Source organism: Cottoperca gobio, chromosome 17 (assembly GCF_900634415.1).
Source record: "Cottoperca gobio chromosome 17, fCotGob3.1, whole genome shotgun sequence".
Classification (NCBI taxonomy): domain Eukaryota; kingdom Metazoa; phylum Chordata; class Actinopteri; order Perciformes; family Bovichtidae; genus Cottoperca; species Cottoperca gobio.
The window spans coordinates 23,870,078-23,890,716 of record NC_041371.1 but is presented as its reverse complement, the minus strand read 5'-3'; the positions used below and the strand labels follow the sequence as shown (position 1 = coordinate 23,890,716).

The 20,639-nt window shown below is 42.5% G+C and overlaps 1 protein-coding gene across 1 annotated transcript in view; it reads left to right on the top strand.

Moving 5' to 3' along the window:
* The window catches only part of LOC115022594 (cadherin-6-like), a 72,501-nt gene that overhangs the window by 9,534 nt on the left and 42,328 nt on the right, over positions 1–20,639 (top strand). The window contains 1 exon segment of the mRNA XM_029453636.1: positions 15,244–15,544. Coding sequence (XP_029309496.1) covers positions 15,326–15,544 — 219 coding nt within the window. The 5' untranslated portion in view covers positions 15,244–15,325.

The window sequence follows — 20,639 nt, the reverse complement described above, 5'->3', positions numbered from 1 at the left end:
CGGTGTTCTGGGAACTACTTTTTTACGTTTGGAAACGCATTAGGGCAACACACACTGGTGGTGTGGTCACATCACACTTCTATTTCTCAACACTGACACAATGTCAACTCCCCAGGAAAGCAGCAGTTGTATCGCATTCACTAACTACACCTTTTCTAGTTACTCTGTTTGTGTGTCGCATCCAGTGTAGGTCCAATGACGATGGTCCATAATATCAATAAGGTTATACTGTACTTTAGAAACACCTCTTAGTATAATTATTAGGGCTGTCATCCGATTAAAACATTTAATCGTGTTCATCCCATGATTGTCCGTTACAGTACATTGCAAAAGGTAAAAGCTAAATGTACCTTAAAGGAAGGTTTTTCAAGTATTGAATACTCTTATCAACATGGTATTTAACAAATAGACTTGCTTTATGCAAATGTTTATTTATTGTAGGAAATCAATTAATAACACAAAACAATGACCAGCATTGAGTACTGCTTTTAGGGATAACACCATACCAGAAAGAACGAGATCAAATCAAATGTATTTGTATAGCCCAATATCAAAAATTATACATTTGTCTCAGTGTGCTTTACAGACTACAGGTTACGACACCCTCTGTTCTTAGACCCTCGCATCGCACAAGGGAAAACTTCCTAAAAGAAACTCCATAATTAAAGGGGGAAAAATTGAAGAAACCTCAGGGAGAGCAACTGAGGAGGGATCCCTCTCCCAGGACGGACAGACGTGCAATAGATGTCGTAGGTACAGGATAAACAACATAGTACAAATACAACATTTGACAGAAAATTATGTTGTGTTGGAAAAGAGAAAGTTTGGATGAATCCAGGAAAATGTCAAAAAGGCTTCCCGGTGTCCAGCAGGACCAGGGCAGCAGGGGCAGCCACGATTCCTGATCCTGACGTAAACTTTATCAGTGGCAACCTGCCACATGAGAGACAGACACTCTGGGGATGATACCCCGGATGATGAGTTAGTAACATACATTTACATAAATGCATACAGATAGAGAGGGAGAAGAGGGGAGAGGGAGGGGAGGAGAGAGGAAGAGAAGGAAGAGAGCAGGGAGGTGTCCCCCGGCAGTCTAAGCCTATAGCAGCATAACTAGGGGCTGATCCAGGGCAAACCTGAGCCAGCCCTAGCTATAAGCTTTATCAAAAAGGAAAGTCTTTAGCCTACTCTTAAATGTGGAGAGTGTGTCTGCCTCCCGAACACAAACTGGAAGCTGGTTCCACTGGAGAGGAGCTTGATAGCTGAAGGCTCTGGCTCCCATTGTACTCTTAGAGACTCTAGGAACCACAAGTAACCCTGCAGTCTGGGAGCGCAATGCTTTAGTTGGTTTATCTATGAGATCTTTAAGATATGCTGGAGCCTATCGCGGGTACAAGCGGCCAAAATGGGTTTTCTCAGACAGGTGGCGTCTCCCTTAGAGATAGAGTGAGAAGCTCAGCCATCCGTGAGAGACTTGGAGTAGAGCCGCTGCTCCTTTGTGTTGAAAGGAGCCAGTTGAGGTGGTTCGGGCTTCTAGTAAGGATGCCACCTGGGCGCCTCCCTAGGGAGGTGTTCCAGGCACGTCCAGCTGGGAGGAGACCCTGGGGAAGACCCAGAACTCGGTTGAGAGATTATATCTCCTCACTGGCCTGGGAACGCTTCGGGATCCCCCAGTTGGAGCTGGCGGATTTGGCCCGGAGAAGGGAAGTTTGGGGTTCCCTATGGGAGCTGCTGCCCCCGCGACCCGACCCCGGTTAAGCGGTAGACGATGGATGGACCATACAAGAAATGTAGTAGTCGATACCAATATCAGTGATATTCCATAATTCTCTATACCCAATTTGATACCAAATACATAAGTACTATATGATGCTTAGAGCTAGTGTTGGGAAGTTAAACAGGTCATCATCTGTTTTATATTGAAGATAACGTTATTATTCACCATTGACCATGAACACATAATGTTTTTTAATGGCACCTCCCTTGGCGTTAGCTGTTAGCTCCCTGCAGGACCGGGCTGCTGCCCTCCGTTCATGGGTGTCAAGTCGTTGAACCTATCCTTCAGGAGGGGATTAGTTTGTGAATATAAAACTACACTTCCTCCTTTAATCAGCTGGTTTTGAACCTTGATATCAGTCACTTTTAGATGTGACATACAAACGAGTGGCCTGGAAGCGGGAGCTGGCTCAATATAAATATTTGATGGTGTTTTCTGGAACAAGTAGATATTTATCACTAGACTCCTAAACTGCTTCCAAATTGGATTTATCCCTTGTAGAGGAGATTAAGATGAAAGCAAACTATAGTGATCCCCACAGTGAGGAGGAGGCTGTAATGTATAGGAACAGTCTGAGATGAGACAGCCGCATGTTCCTAGTGAAGACATCAAAGTGGATTAATGGACCACATCTTCATGTTCAGCTCAAATGGACGCTTTCTTTCTTGACACCCAGCCTTGTCCTGTCGCCATGTTTTTTACAGTCTTAACTATATCCACGCTTCTTACTCACTCGTGTAAACACACACAGTAGTTTACAAGCTGAGGAGATGTTTGCTCATTTGCATTGTAATGGCCTGCTACATTCCTAAGGATAGTGACAAAAGCATTGTCATTGTGTATGTGTGTTCCTGCTGTTTCTCGGCTCTGTAGCAGCCATAAAACAGGAGTTCTCATGATAAAATGCCCTTGTGAATGAAAGAACTGCAAACAGAACACCACTACAGACCCTCGTAAACAGTGAGGAAACACAGTCCCTTAAAACACGCGTTCACAGCGGCAGACGCACCAGACCAAAGCCTTTCAGCACACTGTTCACTGTCAACCTTAGCAAGTACATGCTACTTCTCCAACTGCTTTCTTAAAGCACACTTGTTACTTGTTCTAATGTTAGTACAATGCATGACAAGACTTTTTGTCCACAGTGGCCCCACAGGTAAGTTCCGGAAATGTTATTTACTATAACTGTAACTGTATGAAAATCAGAGAGTGTGTCTTATCCCTGCAAGAGATGTTGCAGCAGCTCTCACTACTACTGTGGGACTAAAGCCAGGAAATAGTCCTTAAAAATGAACATTATGAAATGAGATGAAAATATTAAAATAACTTGATAGTTGACAGCTGCAGCTCCTTCCTTTGTCCAGAGAAAGTGTCTTCCACCCAACCAGAGGAAGACGTTGTGACAGGATTTCAGGTCAATGATTTTCCAAAGTGTCTACTGCTGGGTCTTGGGTCTGCTGGTGTGTGATAAAAGCTGCACATGATGTGTCAGGTCTCACATCTTCCTCAGTCCTGCTGACCCCCCCAAGCCCTTACTGCTTATATAACATTGTAAATCCCAAAGTACCATCTGGTAGCAACAACACTATCCATCACTAATTGTTGCTGATGCACATGGCAACAATCATCAGAGCTCTATCTCCCCCCCCCCTCTCTCTCTTTCTCTCCCCCCCTCTCTCTCCCCCTCTCTCTCTCTCTCTCTCTCTCTCTCTCCCCGTATCTCTCTCTCTCTCTCTCTCTCTCTCTCCCCCCGTCTCTCTCTCTCTCTCTCTCTCTCTCTCTCTCTATCTATCTGTCTCTGTCTGTCTGTCTGTCTCACTGTCTGTCTGTCTCTCTCACACACACACACACACACTCTCAGAAATGGACTTGTGAAGACTTTGTTGCATACATGTCTAAAGCATACAAACCAAAACACACGCACACGCACACACACACACACACACATACACATTTCAACATCTATTATCTCCCCTTTGTTAAGATTAAAGCAGCTCAGGTTGCATGGGGGATTAGGCTGGATGGGAATTTGTAATTGCTGGGAATGGTTCACCCAAAGAGTGTGTGTGCGCGTGTGTGTGTGTGTGTGTGTGTGTGTGTTGGGGTCAAGCATAGGAGGCAGGGATTACATGACCCACAACATACAGGTCCTGTTGTGTGCTTTGTCAGTTCCTGTGAACTACTACACTGGACTAAAAGCCTGCTTGTAAATGGCTTCAGTATAATACAGAAGAGCTCAGAGCTTTGGATCAAATGTTTATGCCCTATTCACAGCAAAGCCTGAATGTCATTTACTTTACATGCAGTAAAGACCTTAAAGTCCATTTAATTGTCCAAACTGCTACACTAAATAACATATAAGATATGTAGGTCATTTTATGCTTGTACAGCCCCGACCCCCACACACACCAGAGGGGACAGGCGGGACAAGGAGGCTCTGCATGTTTTTAGATGATGCTATGTGCTTTAATTAGAGGCATTAAATGCAAACAATGCTAAATAAAATCAGAGCCAAGCACACCCTAATGACTGCACCAGTGTCTGCCTTGCAACAAGGTATCAGTGCCAGTTGACTAATTCCAGTCACTAACCCCACCGTCACACTGAGCTACAGCGTCAACAAGGTCATTGATTTCCTAAAACACTGACTGATCTCTTCATGGTGATGTGGTCTGAGCTGGCATAGATGAGATGTGTATCATTCAGATATCTCCAAGTTGTATTTGGATGGAGTAATCCTCTCCCATCAATGGTTTGTGCAAGAGTTTAACCTGTTTATTCTCTCACAAACTGTCCTGAGACGTGGACCCATAGCTTATGAAACTGATTTGTTGTATTTGAAGCATCAGAGAGCTGCGTGATGATAATAAGAGTCTCGATCACAGCAGGAGAGAACAGCCAGGATGCTGTGTGATGGCTGGCGGACCACACACTTCAGGAGCTCTAGCTGCCTTTCATACACAAAGATCATGTGTGAATGTGTGCAATATGTGTTGACGTGTTGGTATTATTGATCTCTGCTTGGCTGGGTGGATGGCGAGCTGACTACCTGGATACACATTAAGTATTGTATTATTACCAGCCATGACTGCAACGCTGGTATTGTTTTCACCTTGTGAGTCTCACAAGGTGTGTGTGTGTGTGTGTGTGTGTGTCTGTCAACAGCTTTTTGTGACTGTGATAGCGCATGTTGCAGTCACAAAAATTAAAAAATGTTTAGTTGACATGAAAAGGAAGGTTGAGTTTGAAGATATGCATGGTCCTAGCAAGGGGGGCGAAGTGTGTACACCAGGGGCAAACGCCATAACTTTCCATCAGTAGCCAGTGAACAAAAGCAGCTATGCAATGACTATTTGAGAGTAATGCTCAATAACAATCGGTAATTAAATTGATAAATCATGATGATAAATGACATGTAGCATCTCCCTTTTGCTTTGGCTTTGCAGTCGTGGCTCAGTTGTGATAGGGCGTTCATGTGATGTAATGTGCCCTTTTTGGCAGCTATATTGGAGGTCATCAGTTCATGTGCAAGGATAAATGTCAACAGCTTATAGCATTTCAACATGTGACTTTGCTGTCTCAACCAAACAACCAAAGTAAATGTCCTGTTGTGTTCGGGAAGTCATCATCTAAACAGTGACTGTCATTACTGATCATTATCATTATATAAAACTTTGTGTTTATATAATGGCACCAAGATATCTAGCTTTACATATATTGATCGTTATGGTCAGCTGTGTCTGGCCAATGAGTTGCACTTGAACACACCACAGTGGCTGGAAGACCTAACACACACTCAACACATTGTAGGTTTAGACTTTTCATGAGATTCATGCTAATATATTTCTAACTACTTAATAATTAATTGGTGAGAATGTTATTAAGTATTTTATAAATGCTGAACTCTGGAGTTATGAGAAAACAGTTGATGCCCAGATTGTTTTCATGATTTAGTGCTGAAAATCTATCCACAAACAAGTACATTTTACCGAAAGCAAGACCCAGAGTGTCCACCATCATGTCAAGATAAAGTCTCTGTGAGTCTGAACAGAAACTCCATCCCTGTACAAATCTTCTGTAAATGTAACACAAAGCTTTCCACCAGTAACTAAATGTAGGGAACAGATTATTAGTAAAGAGCTACTTCAGTGTTGCAACAGCAGCTGGACTGTCTGTTTGAAGTCCAAGGCAGAGCAGGAGCACTGGCTTGGATGACTTTTTATCCACAGTCCTCTGCTTTGAACTACAGTGAATATTTTTGAAGATTTCAGAAAGCTTGAAGTCTGCATCTCTCTCAGTTGGAAAATGCTGGAATATTACACAATAACATTCTGCAGCAAACATGAATAAGAGACGCTAGAGTGGACACATAGACAGTATACAGCACATTCTGACAGCAGAGGTGTGGCATTGTTGATCAATCAGTGAGCTGCTCAGTCCATCAGACGTTTATGGTCTCTAAAGCATAGGTATTCAACAGGGGGTACTGCAGGGGGGTCGCAAAATTGTTTGTAGATAAAGCAATTCAAAAATAAAACATTTCCATTCACATTCCCTCCTCTGCTGTACTTTGCGAAGGGCGGCGACACACACCTACAGTGAGAGACAGAGTGGAAGAAAGGAGAGGGGTGAACTAAAATACATTTCTGCCACAGGGAACGGGCGCTGGTGGGGCTGCCTCCAACAAGTTGGCAGGGTTTAAACTTTTCTTGTATTCTTTATACAAACTACTTGCTCCCTTTTTGTTTGTAGAGAAAGCACAATACTATGAATGCTTTTGAGGATAGTGTGTGTCGTTATCCTCATTTGAATGATTAGCAGCCAAAAACTGACTTTGTTATTCTTACAATACAAGTTTCTCAATTGAATGTACAGAATATAGACTATATCATGATATATATTGATATTTTATGTACAAACCCCCTTTTGCCCATCCCTAGTCTTTACACGGTAGAAACAAAGGCTATTCTCAGTAGTAATAGTAGCAGCAGTGGCGGGCCGTGCATTTCACACCTAGGCCTTCAGTGATGTCCTACACAGTCCTACCTGAATTATTCCACCTCTTAATACCATCATTATGACGCCATGGCTCTAGAAACTATACATTTAGACATAAACGCAGTATAACAGGGCGTTGCATCACCTTAACATAGTCAAGTACAACAGAGTTATATTAATATTTACGAAACATTTAGTTGTAAATAGCAGGCATTCCCAGCAGTACAATGTGCAGTGCCTCTCGGAGGCTGTGAGCCGGGGATACCGCTCGTAGTTAGTGATTTAAAAGTGGCGGACAAACCCTTTTCCCAGCTGTGATAGGCTCGCTAGCGTCGGGTTTGGTCGTGCTCTTCTCACAATGTCTATCTTTTCTTGAAAAGTTTGTCTTGAAAATGGCGTTCTCTTCTCCTCCTTCAGCCATTGTGGGTTGAAAAAAAACAGCGTGTAGAAATCTACACAAATTAGCTCGTTCAAGGTCAGTTGCTAGCTCAGCATAGCTCTGCCTCTCAATAGTGCGTATCCAATCAAAAGACGTGGACATGCTGACGTTATCGTACGCCTGCTAGCTGGCCCCGGTGTCCCCAACTCGAAATCTGATTGGTTAACGCCACAGTTTTGTCTCCGTTCACTTTAAGCGGCAGGCGCCCGCACTGTTGATTCTGAAGGCCTCAGGGCAGATTTCTTGGACCCTGGCAACACATTATGGCTGAAATATGATTGGATAAAAGCTCTAACACAAAGGCCAGCCCTCCAAATCTCGATCTGAGGCTGGAAGCAGCGCAACCAAGAGGAAAGCTATGAAATGAAGAGAATAGATTATGGGGAATCATTTAATACATATTTGTGGAAAAAATATATAAAAATTAAATTTATATTCTGATGATGTTTAGGCCAGCAGAGAAGGCCTTGCTGGCCCTGACGGCCCACCACTGAGTAGCAGTAATATGGGGCTGACATCCAAATGTCTGTTGACAGATATGAAAACTCCAATTTAAAAGAGGAAGATATTTCCATTCCAATGTGACTTAATTTATCTGGGTTCCTCATAATCATAACCCAGTTATATTTTTTATATACAGTACACCAAGCCAAAAAACTGGGTTACATACTGGGTTGTCCCTGCGTTTCCCCTCAGACTGAATATCCAACACGATGACTGACTGCTCAGTGGATTAAGAAGACATACATGTGTTGATGGTGAACTGACTGAGTGGTTAGGTGACCTTTAGGTCTTCATGTTCCTAATGTCTGATCTGAATTAAAGAGACGGATTCATGGCGGATCACAAAAAAGTTGCTGAAAAAGTTCACTCTTTAAAAACTTGTAGTCAAGTGTCTAAAGTCAAGATGCACCTCGTTTATGGTTTATTCATAATCAGACTTCACACTCCCAAGGACCAGGGACTGGACTATCTGACGGCTCTGTGAGAGAGAGAGAGAGAGAGAGAGAGAGAGAGAGAGAGAGAGAGAGAGAGAGAGAGAGAGAGAGAGAGAGTGAGTGTGTGTGTGTGTGTGTGTGTGTGTGTGTGTGTGTGTAGACAGTGAGGTAGTGACAGCAACAATGTGTGAGTTAAAGCTGGACAGGCGTTGTGGATGCTGTTGGCTGCCTTCAGATGGCTGGTCTATTCTGATGGAAAGGGGTGGCTGGGTTTGTACTTGTCTCACACACCCACACACACACAAGCTGCTAGGTGGCTGACATTCTCTTTTCTTCACCTCTAATTGGTCTTCTGGGAGTTGTCAGAGTCAGTGGCTGTCTGCAAGGTGGCAACACACACACACACACACACACACACACACACACACGCACACACACACACACACACACACACAGAGCTATGCATCAGGAGAGTAGGAGATGGAGGTGACAGAGGAGAGGTGCTGTGATTGTCACCTGAAGGTCATGAACATTTATCACTGTTTGTGGAGACAAGAGTGGAGAGGAAATATCACGTTGGCCTGTGCTGCTGTTCCGAACTGGGTAAGACTCCTGTATGAATCTTGACTGCTTTAATAACAGTCTCACTACAGTGTGAGCATATCAACTCATACAGGCCACCTAGTTATAAGCATGGCCAGGGAAGTCTAGCTGGGTTGTGTTGACTCCAGCCTGCAGAACGTCCTATGTGATGTGCAGAGCTCTCTTACAGGTGTGAACGGGGATTGCATTTATGATTGTATAGCTTAAGTCTCAACATAACATAGATGAATATGCTCAGTACTTCATTTCTGTGCTGTACTTGAACTGGAATTCCCCATTTCATCATAAGGACCCTGTACTTTGTGGTAGCTCAGTGGAAAGGCGCATTAGGCATTTTTCGTGTCAGTAGTTTGTAGAGTTATGAGTGACACTTCTGTCTTTTACTCAGACACTCCATGAGTCCTCACATATTGGACAACTGCATCACTCGCTTGGTTGCCTTGGCTGGAAAATATAGCAGTTGTTCTGGAATCCTAATATTTCCCCCTAAACTATTCATGAAAACACTGCCGTTATGTAGTGCCGTGTGCTAAACTACACAACTGAATACATTCCGGGTACAACAAAGGTCATGCAGACATGTGAGATGTTAGTCTCAAGCCCAACTCTGAAATCTGAATGATGGAGCTGAAAATTCCTTTGCATTTAATATAAAGACATTTCTCTGCAGTTAGGATTGTGATGAAGATTTATGAAAGATTTCATAATTTTGTTTTAATCTAGAATCACCACTATGCTGCATATGGCACACTGGGGGCTCGGGCAAACCAATGCAGGGTCACCTGGCCAAAGGGTTGGACTTGACTCCACCTCTGCCGCTAGGCAACACAAAGTCACCACGTTGGCCATTGAAATACATGCAAACACACATTCCTGGCTGATTACTTTGTAACTAATTTCTACTGTTTACTTTGCATTTGTCGTGACTTTTCCAAAGTTGTAAAATCCTGTTTGCAAGTATTAGTAACTATTGTGCTGTGTTTGAAGCAAGGCACCCCCCACCCTCGCAGCCCCCTGCGTTGTTTTAACACAGGGCTGGTTTTAGTCTGAAATCAAGATTCAAGATTTGATTTGCCATTTGCTCAGGAACAAGTGTACAAGGGCACCGGAATACTTCAGATCTCTCAGTCAAGTAAAAAAGTAACTGCATGCACCTTATAATAAATAAAGAGACACTCATCATTGACAGGTAATACCTACGTATGTGCATAGTACAAGAGTATACAAATCATGTAAATATCCTTTAAGCAATGATGTTCATCTGAAGTCATCAAGTGTAATGACGGGGTTGTGATTAGTAAGTGTTTGTGGGTTTGAAAGTGTGCAGTGTCACCTCACAGTGTTGGGTCAGAACACAGCTCCATCAGCTGTCACCACTCTGATGGGCAGATCCACACGCATCACATCACAGGGAAGGGAAGCTCCTCCACAGCTCCTCGGTCTTGTGAAGGTCAATGCAAAGTTATTCAAACAATACTTTTTTGAATATGTTTTTTATTTTCTAACCTTTTAAATTAACATACTAATAAATAAATAAATAAATAAAGTTATTTACAAATCAAATCAAATTTATTTGTATGGCCCAATATCACAAATTATACATTTGTCTCAGTGTGCTTTAGAGACTCTACAGGTTACGACATCCTCTGTCCTTAGACCCTCGCATCGCACAAGGAAAAACTTCCTAAAAGAAACCCCACAATTAAAGGGGGAAAAATGGAAGAAACCTCAGGGAGAGCAACTGAGGAGGGATCCCTCTCCCAGGACGGACAGACGTGCAATAGATGTCGTGTGTACAGGATAAACAACATAGTACAAATACAACATTTGACAGAAAATGATGTTGTGTTGAAAAAGAGAACGTTTGGATGAATCCAGGAAAATGTCAATAAGGCTTCCCGGTGTCCAGCAGGACCAGGTCAGCAGGCGCTGTCACGATTCATGATCCTGACGTAAACTTTATCAGTGGCAACCTGCCACATGAGAGACAGACACTCCGGGGATGATACCCCAGATGATGAGTTAGTAACATACATTTACATAAATGCATACAGATAGAGAGGGAGAAGAAGAGAGGGAGGGGAGGAGAGAGGAAGAGAAGGAAGAGAGCAGGGAGGTGTCCCCTGGCAGTCTAAGCCTATAGCAGCATAACTAGGGGCTGATCCAGGGTAAACCTGAGCCAGCCCTAGCTATAAGCTTTATCAAAAAGGAAACCTTTAGCCTACTCTTAAATGTGGAGAGTGTGTCTGCCTCCCGAACACAAACTGGAAGCTGGTTCCACTGGAGAGGAGCTTGATAGCTGAAGGCTCTGGCTCCCATTGTAATCTTAGAGACTCTAGGAACTACAAGTAACCCTGCAGTCTGGGAGCGCAATGCTCTAGTTGGTTTATAAGGTCTTTAAGATCTTTAAGATATGCTGGAGCCTGACCATTAATTGCTTTGTAAGTCAGGAGAAGGATTTAGAATTCTATTCTGTATTTTACCGGGAGCCAGTGCAGAGCAGCTAATACAGGAGTAATATGATCCCGTTTCCTTGTTCTTGTCAATACACGTGCCGCTGCATTTTGGATCAACTGAAGAGTCTTAAGCGGGATGTGGGAGTTAAAAGACGGATCCTGATCGGAGATGATGCCAAGATACAACATTGGTACATGAGGTATCCCCGTGTCCATGGTCTAAACATTCCTCCTCTATTCGTAGCGTGACTAATCACTGAAGTATCAGTCTGTATGTTTACATCCACAACTGCAAGGGCTGCATTTGTACAGTTAAGCCTTTTGAGCAGATGGTGCTCAAGATCAACCGCTGATAGATTTTGTCAAGAGTTCCGCTGACATTTGTGCAGCGACACCCTGTCAACATGTTTAGAAGCTCCTCTGGATACAAGAGTAATGATAGCAGAGTGTTTGGAAAGTGTCTCATCACATATCACACATAATGAACCTGTTGCAGGATATAATCAGCATCCCACACATCCTATCCTTAATCCTTAGTGAATATGTTCACTGTGTCTGTTCACTGTATATAAGCTTTAATATGTGTTGAAGATGCTTTAGGTTAAGGTCAGGCATATCAGCTTATTCATTCCATGTAACACCAATGATGATGTAAAACAGGAAAGTGTGATGGAACACTACTACTGCCTAAATGATTTGGAATCCTTGCCTGGAAAGACAGATACATTTGGAGTTCTAAAACACTTTGGTCTGCTTTGAGAAATGATCTGCAGTAATGTCATATTAATGGGATTCTAGTGCAAAAACAGTGGTGGGGTCCTTTATAATGATCAACTATTGACATTTTTATTTTCCTCGAAGACCTCTAACTGTTTTGTGATGGGAAAATATCAAGCATTTCATGAGTCAAGGTTTTCAGGCTCTGCAGATTCAGGGACCTGTGGTTTGGAGTGAGAGATAAAGAAAAAGCTGTGAATACAACGTGAACTATGAGCAGACATGAAAGTGATCCTGCTGTGAGTTTGGTGCTGGCTTCTTGAGTGCTTGGCTATTATTTTGGTGACATTCACACACACACACACACACACACACACACACACACACACACAAACTAGGCGATGGGGAAATCCCTTTAAACCAGAGAACTTGAAGGCTCCAGCCTCTTTCACTGCACAATAATGGAGCAGTGAGGCTGCTTCAAAACGGAGTGAGGGCGTCCAGCCAGAATCAATCTGTCTCCTGTGTGCTCTTCACCTGATTGAATTAAAGCCTTTTCATATAGCACCAACGTAATGAGACCAATGCAGTACAGACAGAGAGGGAGAGGGAACATTAGACAGAGCAACATGGACACCGTGAAGGGCAGCAGTAAGGATGCTTAGTCATGTGTCAGTTTAGGGCTCTAACAACATTAATGACTTACTTGAATAGCATTATCGAGATTACATGTCTTTACAATGCAGGATATGGTGTAATCTTGACTTGGTCAGAATAAAGGTTTGACTGTGAAAGCCATGCTGGTGAAGCACCACAGTCAAGTTGATAACCACTGTTGCATATCAGGCCTGCACCCTAGTGCTGGAATTGTGAACTGATGTTGTGGATTATCCTTCAAATACAGCTGTGCAAGGTCAAGTGCACAATGAGCACAGTTAGTTGGTAAATCACTTCAATCAGTCGCTTCATGATCCTGTCTGTTTATCCTTGACGAGCAGCCTCTAAGAAGCACTTCCTCACTCTTTATTCTCCACAAGTCTTTATCAATCCTAAAAATGTGACATTGATCTGGTGTGAACAAAGTGTTGCTATGCTGTGTCAACTGAATGCAATGGGTTACATTTGTATGGAAAGTAGCTCAGATAGAAAAGAACATTATTTAGCTTGTTGCAGCAAGACACTGACAGAGCCCTGTGTGGGAAGATAAAAACACATTTCCTTTCAGTGTCGTAATTGCTGTGTAAGCGTTCCTTCCACATCCTTCAAGGAGAATGTGTATGGATTTATTGATCCAGTGCAGTTTTTAAGTGCGCAAAAGCAGTATTTGGGAGGGCTTGTTCACATGCTTGATTGGCCACTAAGTCAGTGGTCAATCACATTTTTGAGGGAAAAAAGTATTAAAGAAAAGACAATTTGTCTCCCTGAAATAATGCATGTAGTAGAGAGAGGAAGGAGAATCAAATACCTTAAGCACTGGTGTAAGGCCATTCTGTAATGCTTACACCTACACACTACAGACAGTTCACAACAGTACTGAGATAACACCATGTTTCCTGTGAGCAGCAGAGAGAGAGAGAAATGAGGCTTAACCCTTTCTGCCCGGTTGAACCAATAAGGATTAAGTCCGTAAAATTCAAGATTTAATTTCTAACCCTGATGATGAAACATTTAAACCTGGATTAAATCCAAAATAAAATGTAGGCCTATCAATAGATTTAATGTTGGCCAAACAAATCTAAGTACATTTCATCAATCTTTGCTTCATTTGCAAGAGAAATCTTACCAACTTCTCATGCACTTTTCTGAACCACTTTTCTGAGTCACAGTCAATTAAACGTGCGCATGCTCCAAAGCTAAAAAAACAACCTATAAATGCTCCATATGTTCACCAGCTGGTCTCTGACTGTGTGTGTGTCGAGCACTGTGGCTTTATCAGAGCAGCTGGAAACCAGGTTGATGAGAGCAGAGTTTGGGTTGGCCATTGTCAATATGGAAATAATCAATAAGTGCAGCTTTAAAAGAAAGCTGATCATATTCATCTAATGAGGCAGGTGGATGTGGAGGTTTAGTTCCTGAAACAAAAGATAGAGCTTGTGCAGAAAGGAGGTATTCAGTTCTGCCTTTATCATGACTTTCAAATGACTGAAAGTCTATTCAATCATAAATAATTCACTGCTCTCATTTTGTAAACACATCTTGATAAAAGGCCTTTTAACGCCTTAGTGTTCAGCAGTGGTAGATAGTGAAGGTTACACACCACTTACCTTTCATATTTCTTCCCCTCGTCAGTATCTTCTCTCTGTGGCCTTTTCAATGGCTTTCTGCCTTTGTTGTGTTAATGTGAAATGATAGCCCGACTCTATTGCTTTTGTTAAACCTCTTTCTCCGTGTGTCACTAATGAATGTGCGGCTGGGCGGTGGGAGTGCATTTATGTGTCGTCCTCTTTATGCCAGGTGTTAATGGAGAGAGGTACACTGAAACATTTAACGGCTCTGTGAGTGTGTAAACATTGTTTATGAGATTTAAAGAACTCTCTCTGGAATTGTGCAGGTGTTTGACTTGATCTTTAATTTGTTATAGGTTGGTCCTTCCAAGGTACTTGGTTTGTTTGATTTACTGTAGCTGTTGGGTACCTGGGATCTCGAAGAATATATTATTTACGCTTTGCTGGTTGGCTTTTAATTTGAAGCATTTGCAGGAAGAGTTTCTCTCACAGTAGCTTAACCGACATTGAAAAACGAGCAGCCATTGGACTTCTTCACGAAAGCATTTGAATACATCACTCACCTGTGTTTCATTGATGCTGACATAAAAACACCCCACAGACCTGCGCAGGGGAAGAGACTGGAACGATCAAAGAAATAAATAATATTTCTCAGTTGTATGACTCTCTGAATGAGGGTAGAAAGGTGCATTTCTTAATTACACTAATGCACAAGTTCAGTATAACTACATGCTAAACATATAAAACACAAAATACAGTCAAAGTAACTTACGTTTACATGTTTTAGTTTGGGTGAGTCCTCATCAATCAGCAGAATGTGAGTCAGCTGCTTATCTCATCTCTACCTGTTATTGGTGGAGACCACCAGGACTTCTCACATGAAAGGTGTGATGCTCTTTTTCAACATTAGTGACGGTGTCGCTGTTCTTTCTGTTTACCACTACTTGATTTGCAGACATTTCCAAATCAATAGGATAATAGATTCTGCACTCTGCATTCCATAAACTGCCCTCACAATCTTATTAAATGTTCTCCTCAGATGTTTAGCCCAGCCATGTACTCATTTATGTTCCTCTGCTTCTTCCCTCAGTCACTCGAAGACTATGACTGAAAGAGCTCCCAGTCCAAGGTGAACCAGCTGGGAAGATAAAAGCTACACCTCCTCCAGAGAAATGAGGACTATCTCCCTGGGCGTTGTATGGCTCTGTCTTGGCCTGTCCCTGGACGCGTTGTCTCTGAATGGACGGAGAATAGAGACAGCAGATGGAGAGGGAACTGAAGCTGCCATCAGAGGAGAGAAGCTGCTCAAAAGAGTGAGACGAGGCTGGATGTGGAACCAGTTTTTCCTGCAGGAGGAGTATACAGGGAGCGACTACCAGTACATCGGCAAGGTAAGAGCTGGGCCTCAGTTATTAGTGACATAGACTGAATGTTGACATTGTCACATATAGTCTTTAATAACATTATCTTGATAAGTTAGAAATCCACTCCTAAGATCTCTGTTCTCTCCTGAATAACAGGCTTTATTCATATGAATTCATGCTGGTTAATGACTATTCACCCATCTCGCTCATAACCTCTGTGCCTGCAAGCATAATGAGTTACTGCTGATGATCACTGCTACAGAGTGTGTTCAAAAGTCCTCTACCGTTTAATACTCTTCTCATATGAAGGCTCACACACCAACAACACCATGTTAGCTTTTGTGTAACTTACATGCCGTAGTTTCTCGTTCAAACACAGCCCTGCCTTCTTCTACACGCTCGGGGGTTTCACTGCTACAGACTTACCAGGAGCCTCATTTATAATCTTTGCGTACCCCGTCCGCGTCCAGAGCAAAGGTTATGATCATAAAACCACCTTGACGGAAGAATGTTAATGGACACATTATTCAGACAGTTCAAACTGTTGACTCAGGTGAATTGAATCCAGATTGTAGAAATTAAATGTGAATCATTATACCTATAATTATGCCTCTCACATTTATTTTCACTTACATCACCTGTTACGTATAGATCCACTTCATCATAACCATTCAAACCAGCGGTGTTATTTGTGTTAGTGAGCCATAATATTCTGTAAGCACCTTTTAATTGTGAAAGATATTAGCCAACTCAAATCTCACACCACTGATTGTGGGGATGGTTTTGGAGTCGTGAAGCATCCGGTGTGATCACTGTATACTGGGTGACACTCGGGTGTACTGCTACTGCTACAGCTCTGCGTGAAGGTTAGAATTAGGAGGAACGAGTGCTCATCATGATGACCTCCACCTCATCCACAAGCACCATCTGTGTCCCAACAATTCCATGTCTTGGTCTTATGCCACCAAAGTTATAATCACACAAACATTCTACACAGGGGCTTTCCCTCACGAAGGCAGTGCAGAGTACACTGAACACGCAGTACAGCAGCAGACACTGTACAATATGTATTTTAGGTGACTTCGGCAGTTCTGTATCTTCTGTGAAGCAGAGAAAGCTCCGCTGCTACAGCTCTGTGTCCTCAGTGTGCCACCGGGAGAACTTTTCACAGCTCATATAATGGAATCTCTAAAAGTGTGATATTTGTTCTCTTCCAAAACTTGTGTTGATGATGTGTTTGTGGCCCAGCGATGCGCTGTGCAGCATGCATTCAGGGCAGGAGAGGCACAAAGACAGAATGTGAATTAAATATATCAGGAAGGTGTAGACTGTAGAGTTTCCACCTCACATGCAGAGACACGGTACATGATGAGTCCTGTGGTTAATGTGTTGGTATCAGTACCATCTCTGTCCTAATCCTCTCATTGTTATCTAGTATCAAGTATGTTAAACTGTATGTTGCATATACATATCAATACTTATATACTATATGTTCATAAATCAGTACTTTCCCACCATTTCCATAACATCCACCTATGAAATCACATTGTTTCTTGAAAGGCAGAAACCTATTTTCTTTAATGTATCTCATGTATGTATTTCAAGGGGAAATTCCCCCAAATGTATATCATCATCATATATATAAGCTGCATTCTCTCTAACATCCAGCAGGGGGCAACTCCACTGGTTACAAAATAAGTCAGTTTGTATAGAAGTCTATGAGAAAATGAACTTGTCACTTGATTTATTACCAGAGTACCTCAGGTCTCAATCTCTAGTTTCATTCAGTAACTGATGGTCCCATCTAGAGTAAAATAGACGATAGAGCAGCGTCTGCTTTAGAGCGGGGCTACATTTAACCCTTTAATGTGTTTCTATTGTAACATTTTGGTCGCCTACAAATGTCTTGTTCAGTGTTCGGTTGTACTTAGCTCCACCCTCTATGTGTCACTTCCAAAAATCAAGATGGTTACGGCCAAAACGGCAAACTCGAGATTTAAAAAACGTAGTCCACAACCCAATGGAGAGGCCGTACGGACTTAGCTCGGGAACCGGAGGGTCGAGCAAGCAGAGAACAAAAACCCAAACTGACATCTCAATTTCCATTTAGTAGCTATTCTGGAGCTCTGGACAAATCAGAGGAGAACCATAACAATGAGGTTTGATGCTATTATTATTATTATTATTATAAAATGATGTTTGTTATATCAGTAATAACATAACTGATCAAAGCCACTGATTTTGTTTCAAAATGTCTATTTTTTCAATGCCATCCTTTGCTTGGCAGATTACAAATGTGCGTGCTGTGCTAAATGTGGCCTTGCCAGTATGTTGATTAATAAATGAATGACTGGAATCTATCACGCTGAGGATAAGTTCATACAATGAACACAATGTGCCTCATAAAAAATGTATCAAGAAAAAAACATTTTTACAAAATCACTTGTTAAGGCCCTTAGTGAAGCTGCACTTGAAATATGTTGTTTGTTGATGTATTTTTTTTTGCACTCGTAAGTGTATAATGTTTGTGAGGATGTTACGACTCGGACACAGGGAAGGAAGACTCAATTGCACGGCTCCAGACACAAGGGTAAAGTGTAGAATAAACTAAAACTTTACTTCCAAAAAACAACAACTCACAAGGACGATATACAAATTTCTCTGAAAAGCACACTTCATGGAACACTGGTAGTTGCACATGATCTCTCAAGGATATGACAAGATGAACTGGCACAAGACAAGGGGAGACAGGACAATTTATACAAGAGGTGAGTAGGAACAGGTGGAAACAATCAGGGGCGGGGCAGACGCTGACGATGGCGGGAAACCACACAAAAACAGGAAGTAAACACAAGACATGACACAAGGGAGGTGAACTCTACAAAATAAAACAGGAACACAAATCCAGAGTCATGACAGAGGAGACAGCAGGGTTATGTAGGGACTTTCCATCTAACTGGCGGTTCTATTTAATATCTGCAGGAGGTTCTCACTTGTAGGCCTGAAGTGAAGTTAGCACACAGCGCAGTCCTGTGCAGTGTGAGGATAGTTGGAGCGGTACTGTTTGATCAGCAGCCAGATGCTCTGTATGAAGCATGCTGTCTGACGGCACAAAACAAAGTACGTTTTGAAACAAACAGGAGTGTGCCATGGTTGAGGTAAACACAGAGAGAAACGTCCCTGCTGGGGTGTTGCCTTCACTGCGGGGGGTCTGCTGGGTGCTTCAGATACGCCTCAGTGACAACAATATGGTTTAGAGACAGATTAGCTGCGATGGGATGTGTATAGCATTACTCCTGATGCCATGGAGTTCAGACATTTAAGAATCGTCTAAAACAGTTATTTACCCAGTCCTGATCTAAATAATATTCAGTTACACAGCAAGCATTACGTTCCCTCCGCTTGATGTCTTCCATCTCCATGTCAGAACAGTAAACATCAAATAACAAACAACTCCAGGCCTCAGTTGAGTTCCTCGTACTCCAGCTCCGTGTCTGGAAGACAAACCCCAGTAGTCACAGTGTTCGGGATGGTAACACAAGGAGCTTTGTGTGTTCATGTGCAGAGGCAACTACAGTCACCTGAAACTTCAAAGATAATGTGTTCTGGGGTTTTGTCCATGGATATGGCTAAAATGAGATTGTACTCATCCAGTTCATTTCAGGGGTCTTTGAGCAACACAAAGAGCAGTGAGACGACCACACAGGTTAGTCCCCTAACATCCATCACAGTGTACAGACCCCACCCTCTGTGAGGGGTTATTACTGACCTTTCAGGTCCTTCAATTCACATTTGACCTCCAAATAAATTGATTTAGATCATCTGGATAGACTGCTGGCTTGTTAACAAGTTGTCGTCTGGTTTGTTGATCTGAGCAGTTTAAATGTTGAGTATGGTGTTCTCATAATCAACATATTCTATGTCTATGTCATCCGAAAGGTGGTTGTTTGGTGGAGATATGATAGCAGAGACAGTCATCTGGGACACATATGGACACCAGAAAGCATACTCTGCTCTGGAAATATGTGCTGTGGTGAAATGTCCGCAGGCTTCGTCAGCTCGTGTTAGGTGAAAGCATGGAGGTGCTGCAGCCCTGCAGACTGACAGATCAAATCAGACTGAACACTGCTGGAGAGAAAAGACAGCACGGATCAAGAGGAGAGAGGGGGAGAGGGAGAGAGGGAGTGAAGGCGAGGCAGGGAAGGAAAGGGAGCAAAGGAACGGGGGAAACAGAGGAAATGTAGGCATTGTAATGTGAAGAAAAGGTGTTGTTAAAATAAAAGTTGAGAAGAGGAGGTCTGGTAGAGTAAAAGAACAAGAGGACAGAGAGTCAGCGATAAGAAGACAAAGAGGTGAGGGCAGCAGAAAGAAAGTATACTGACATGTCGAGAGTGAGAAGGTGAAAGACTGCAGGTCCACACGAGGAAGACATGCTGAGTTAGAGTTCAGTACAGCTTCCTCGCTGTTACACTCTGGCTTGCAGCACTTTGTTAGATTGAGAAATGATCCAGTCAATAGTGATGTTAGTGGATGTTTCACTTGTTAAATGATAAATGAAATAGGCTTGGCAGGATGTGCTGAATGAATTGTTTTGTTTTGGTCATGTGATGAGTATATCCTTATGTGACAGATGTGAAGAGAGTACAGGAGAGAATCTCATTAAGGTTCTTTGTGTATTTTACTGTGAGTGAGATCAGTGACATTACTGCTCCTGGAAATGATGATGTGTCGTAACCTGTACATTCTGTAAAGCACACTGAGACAAATGTATATTTTGTGATATTGGGCTATACAAATAAATTTGATTTGATTTGATTTGATAACCCTCATACACTTTTCATGCAACACATTTGTGCTGCATTATTATGAAAAGAATGTGCGACATGAGCGGAGGAGCTGGAAAAAATATATGTGAAATACATATAATATAGTGGCTCAAAATGTCTTCACCGCACATCGCTGGTTCCTGAAATAAAACAGTGTCTATATGTTTGACTCAGTGACACAATTATTCCTGTGTGTGTGTGTGTGTGTGTGTGTGTGGGGGGGGGGGGGGTTTATCAGCAGTGAGCCAGGAAGACCCTGAGGGAAAAAATAGCTTTCTGCTGCCTTTGAAATGTGG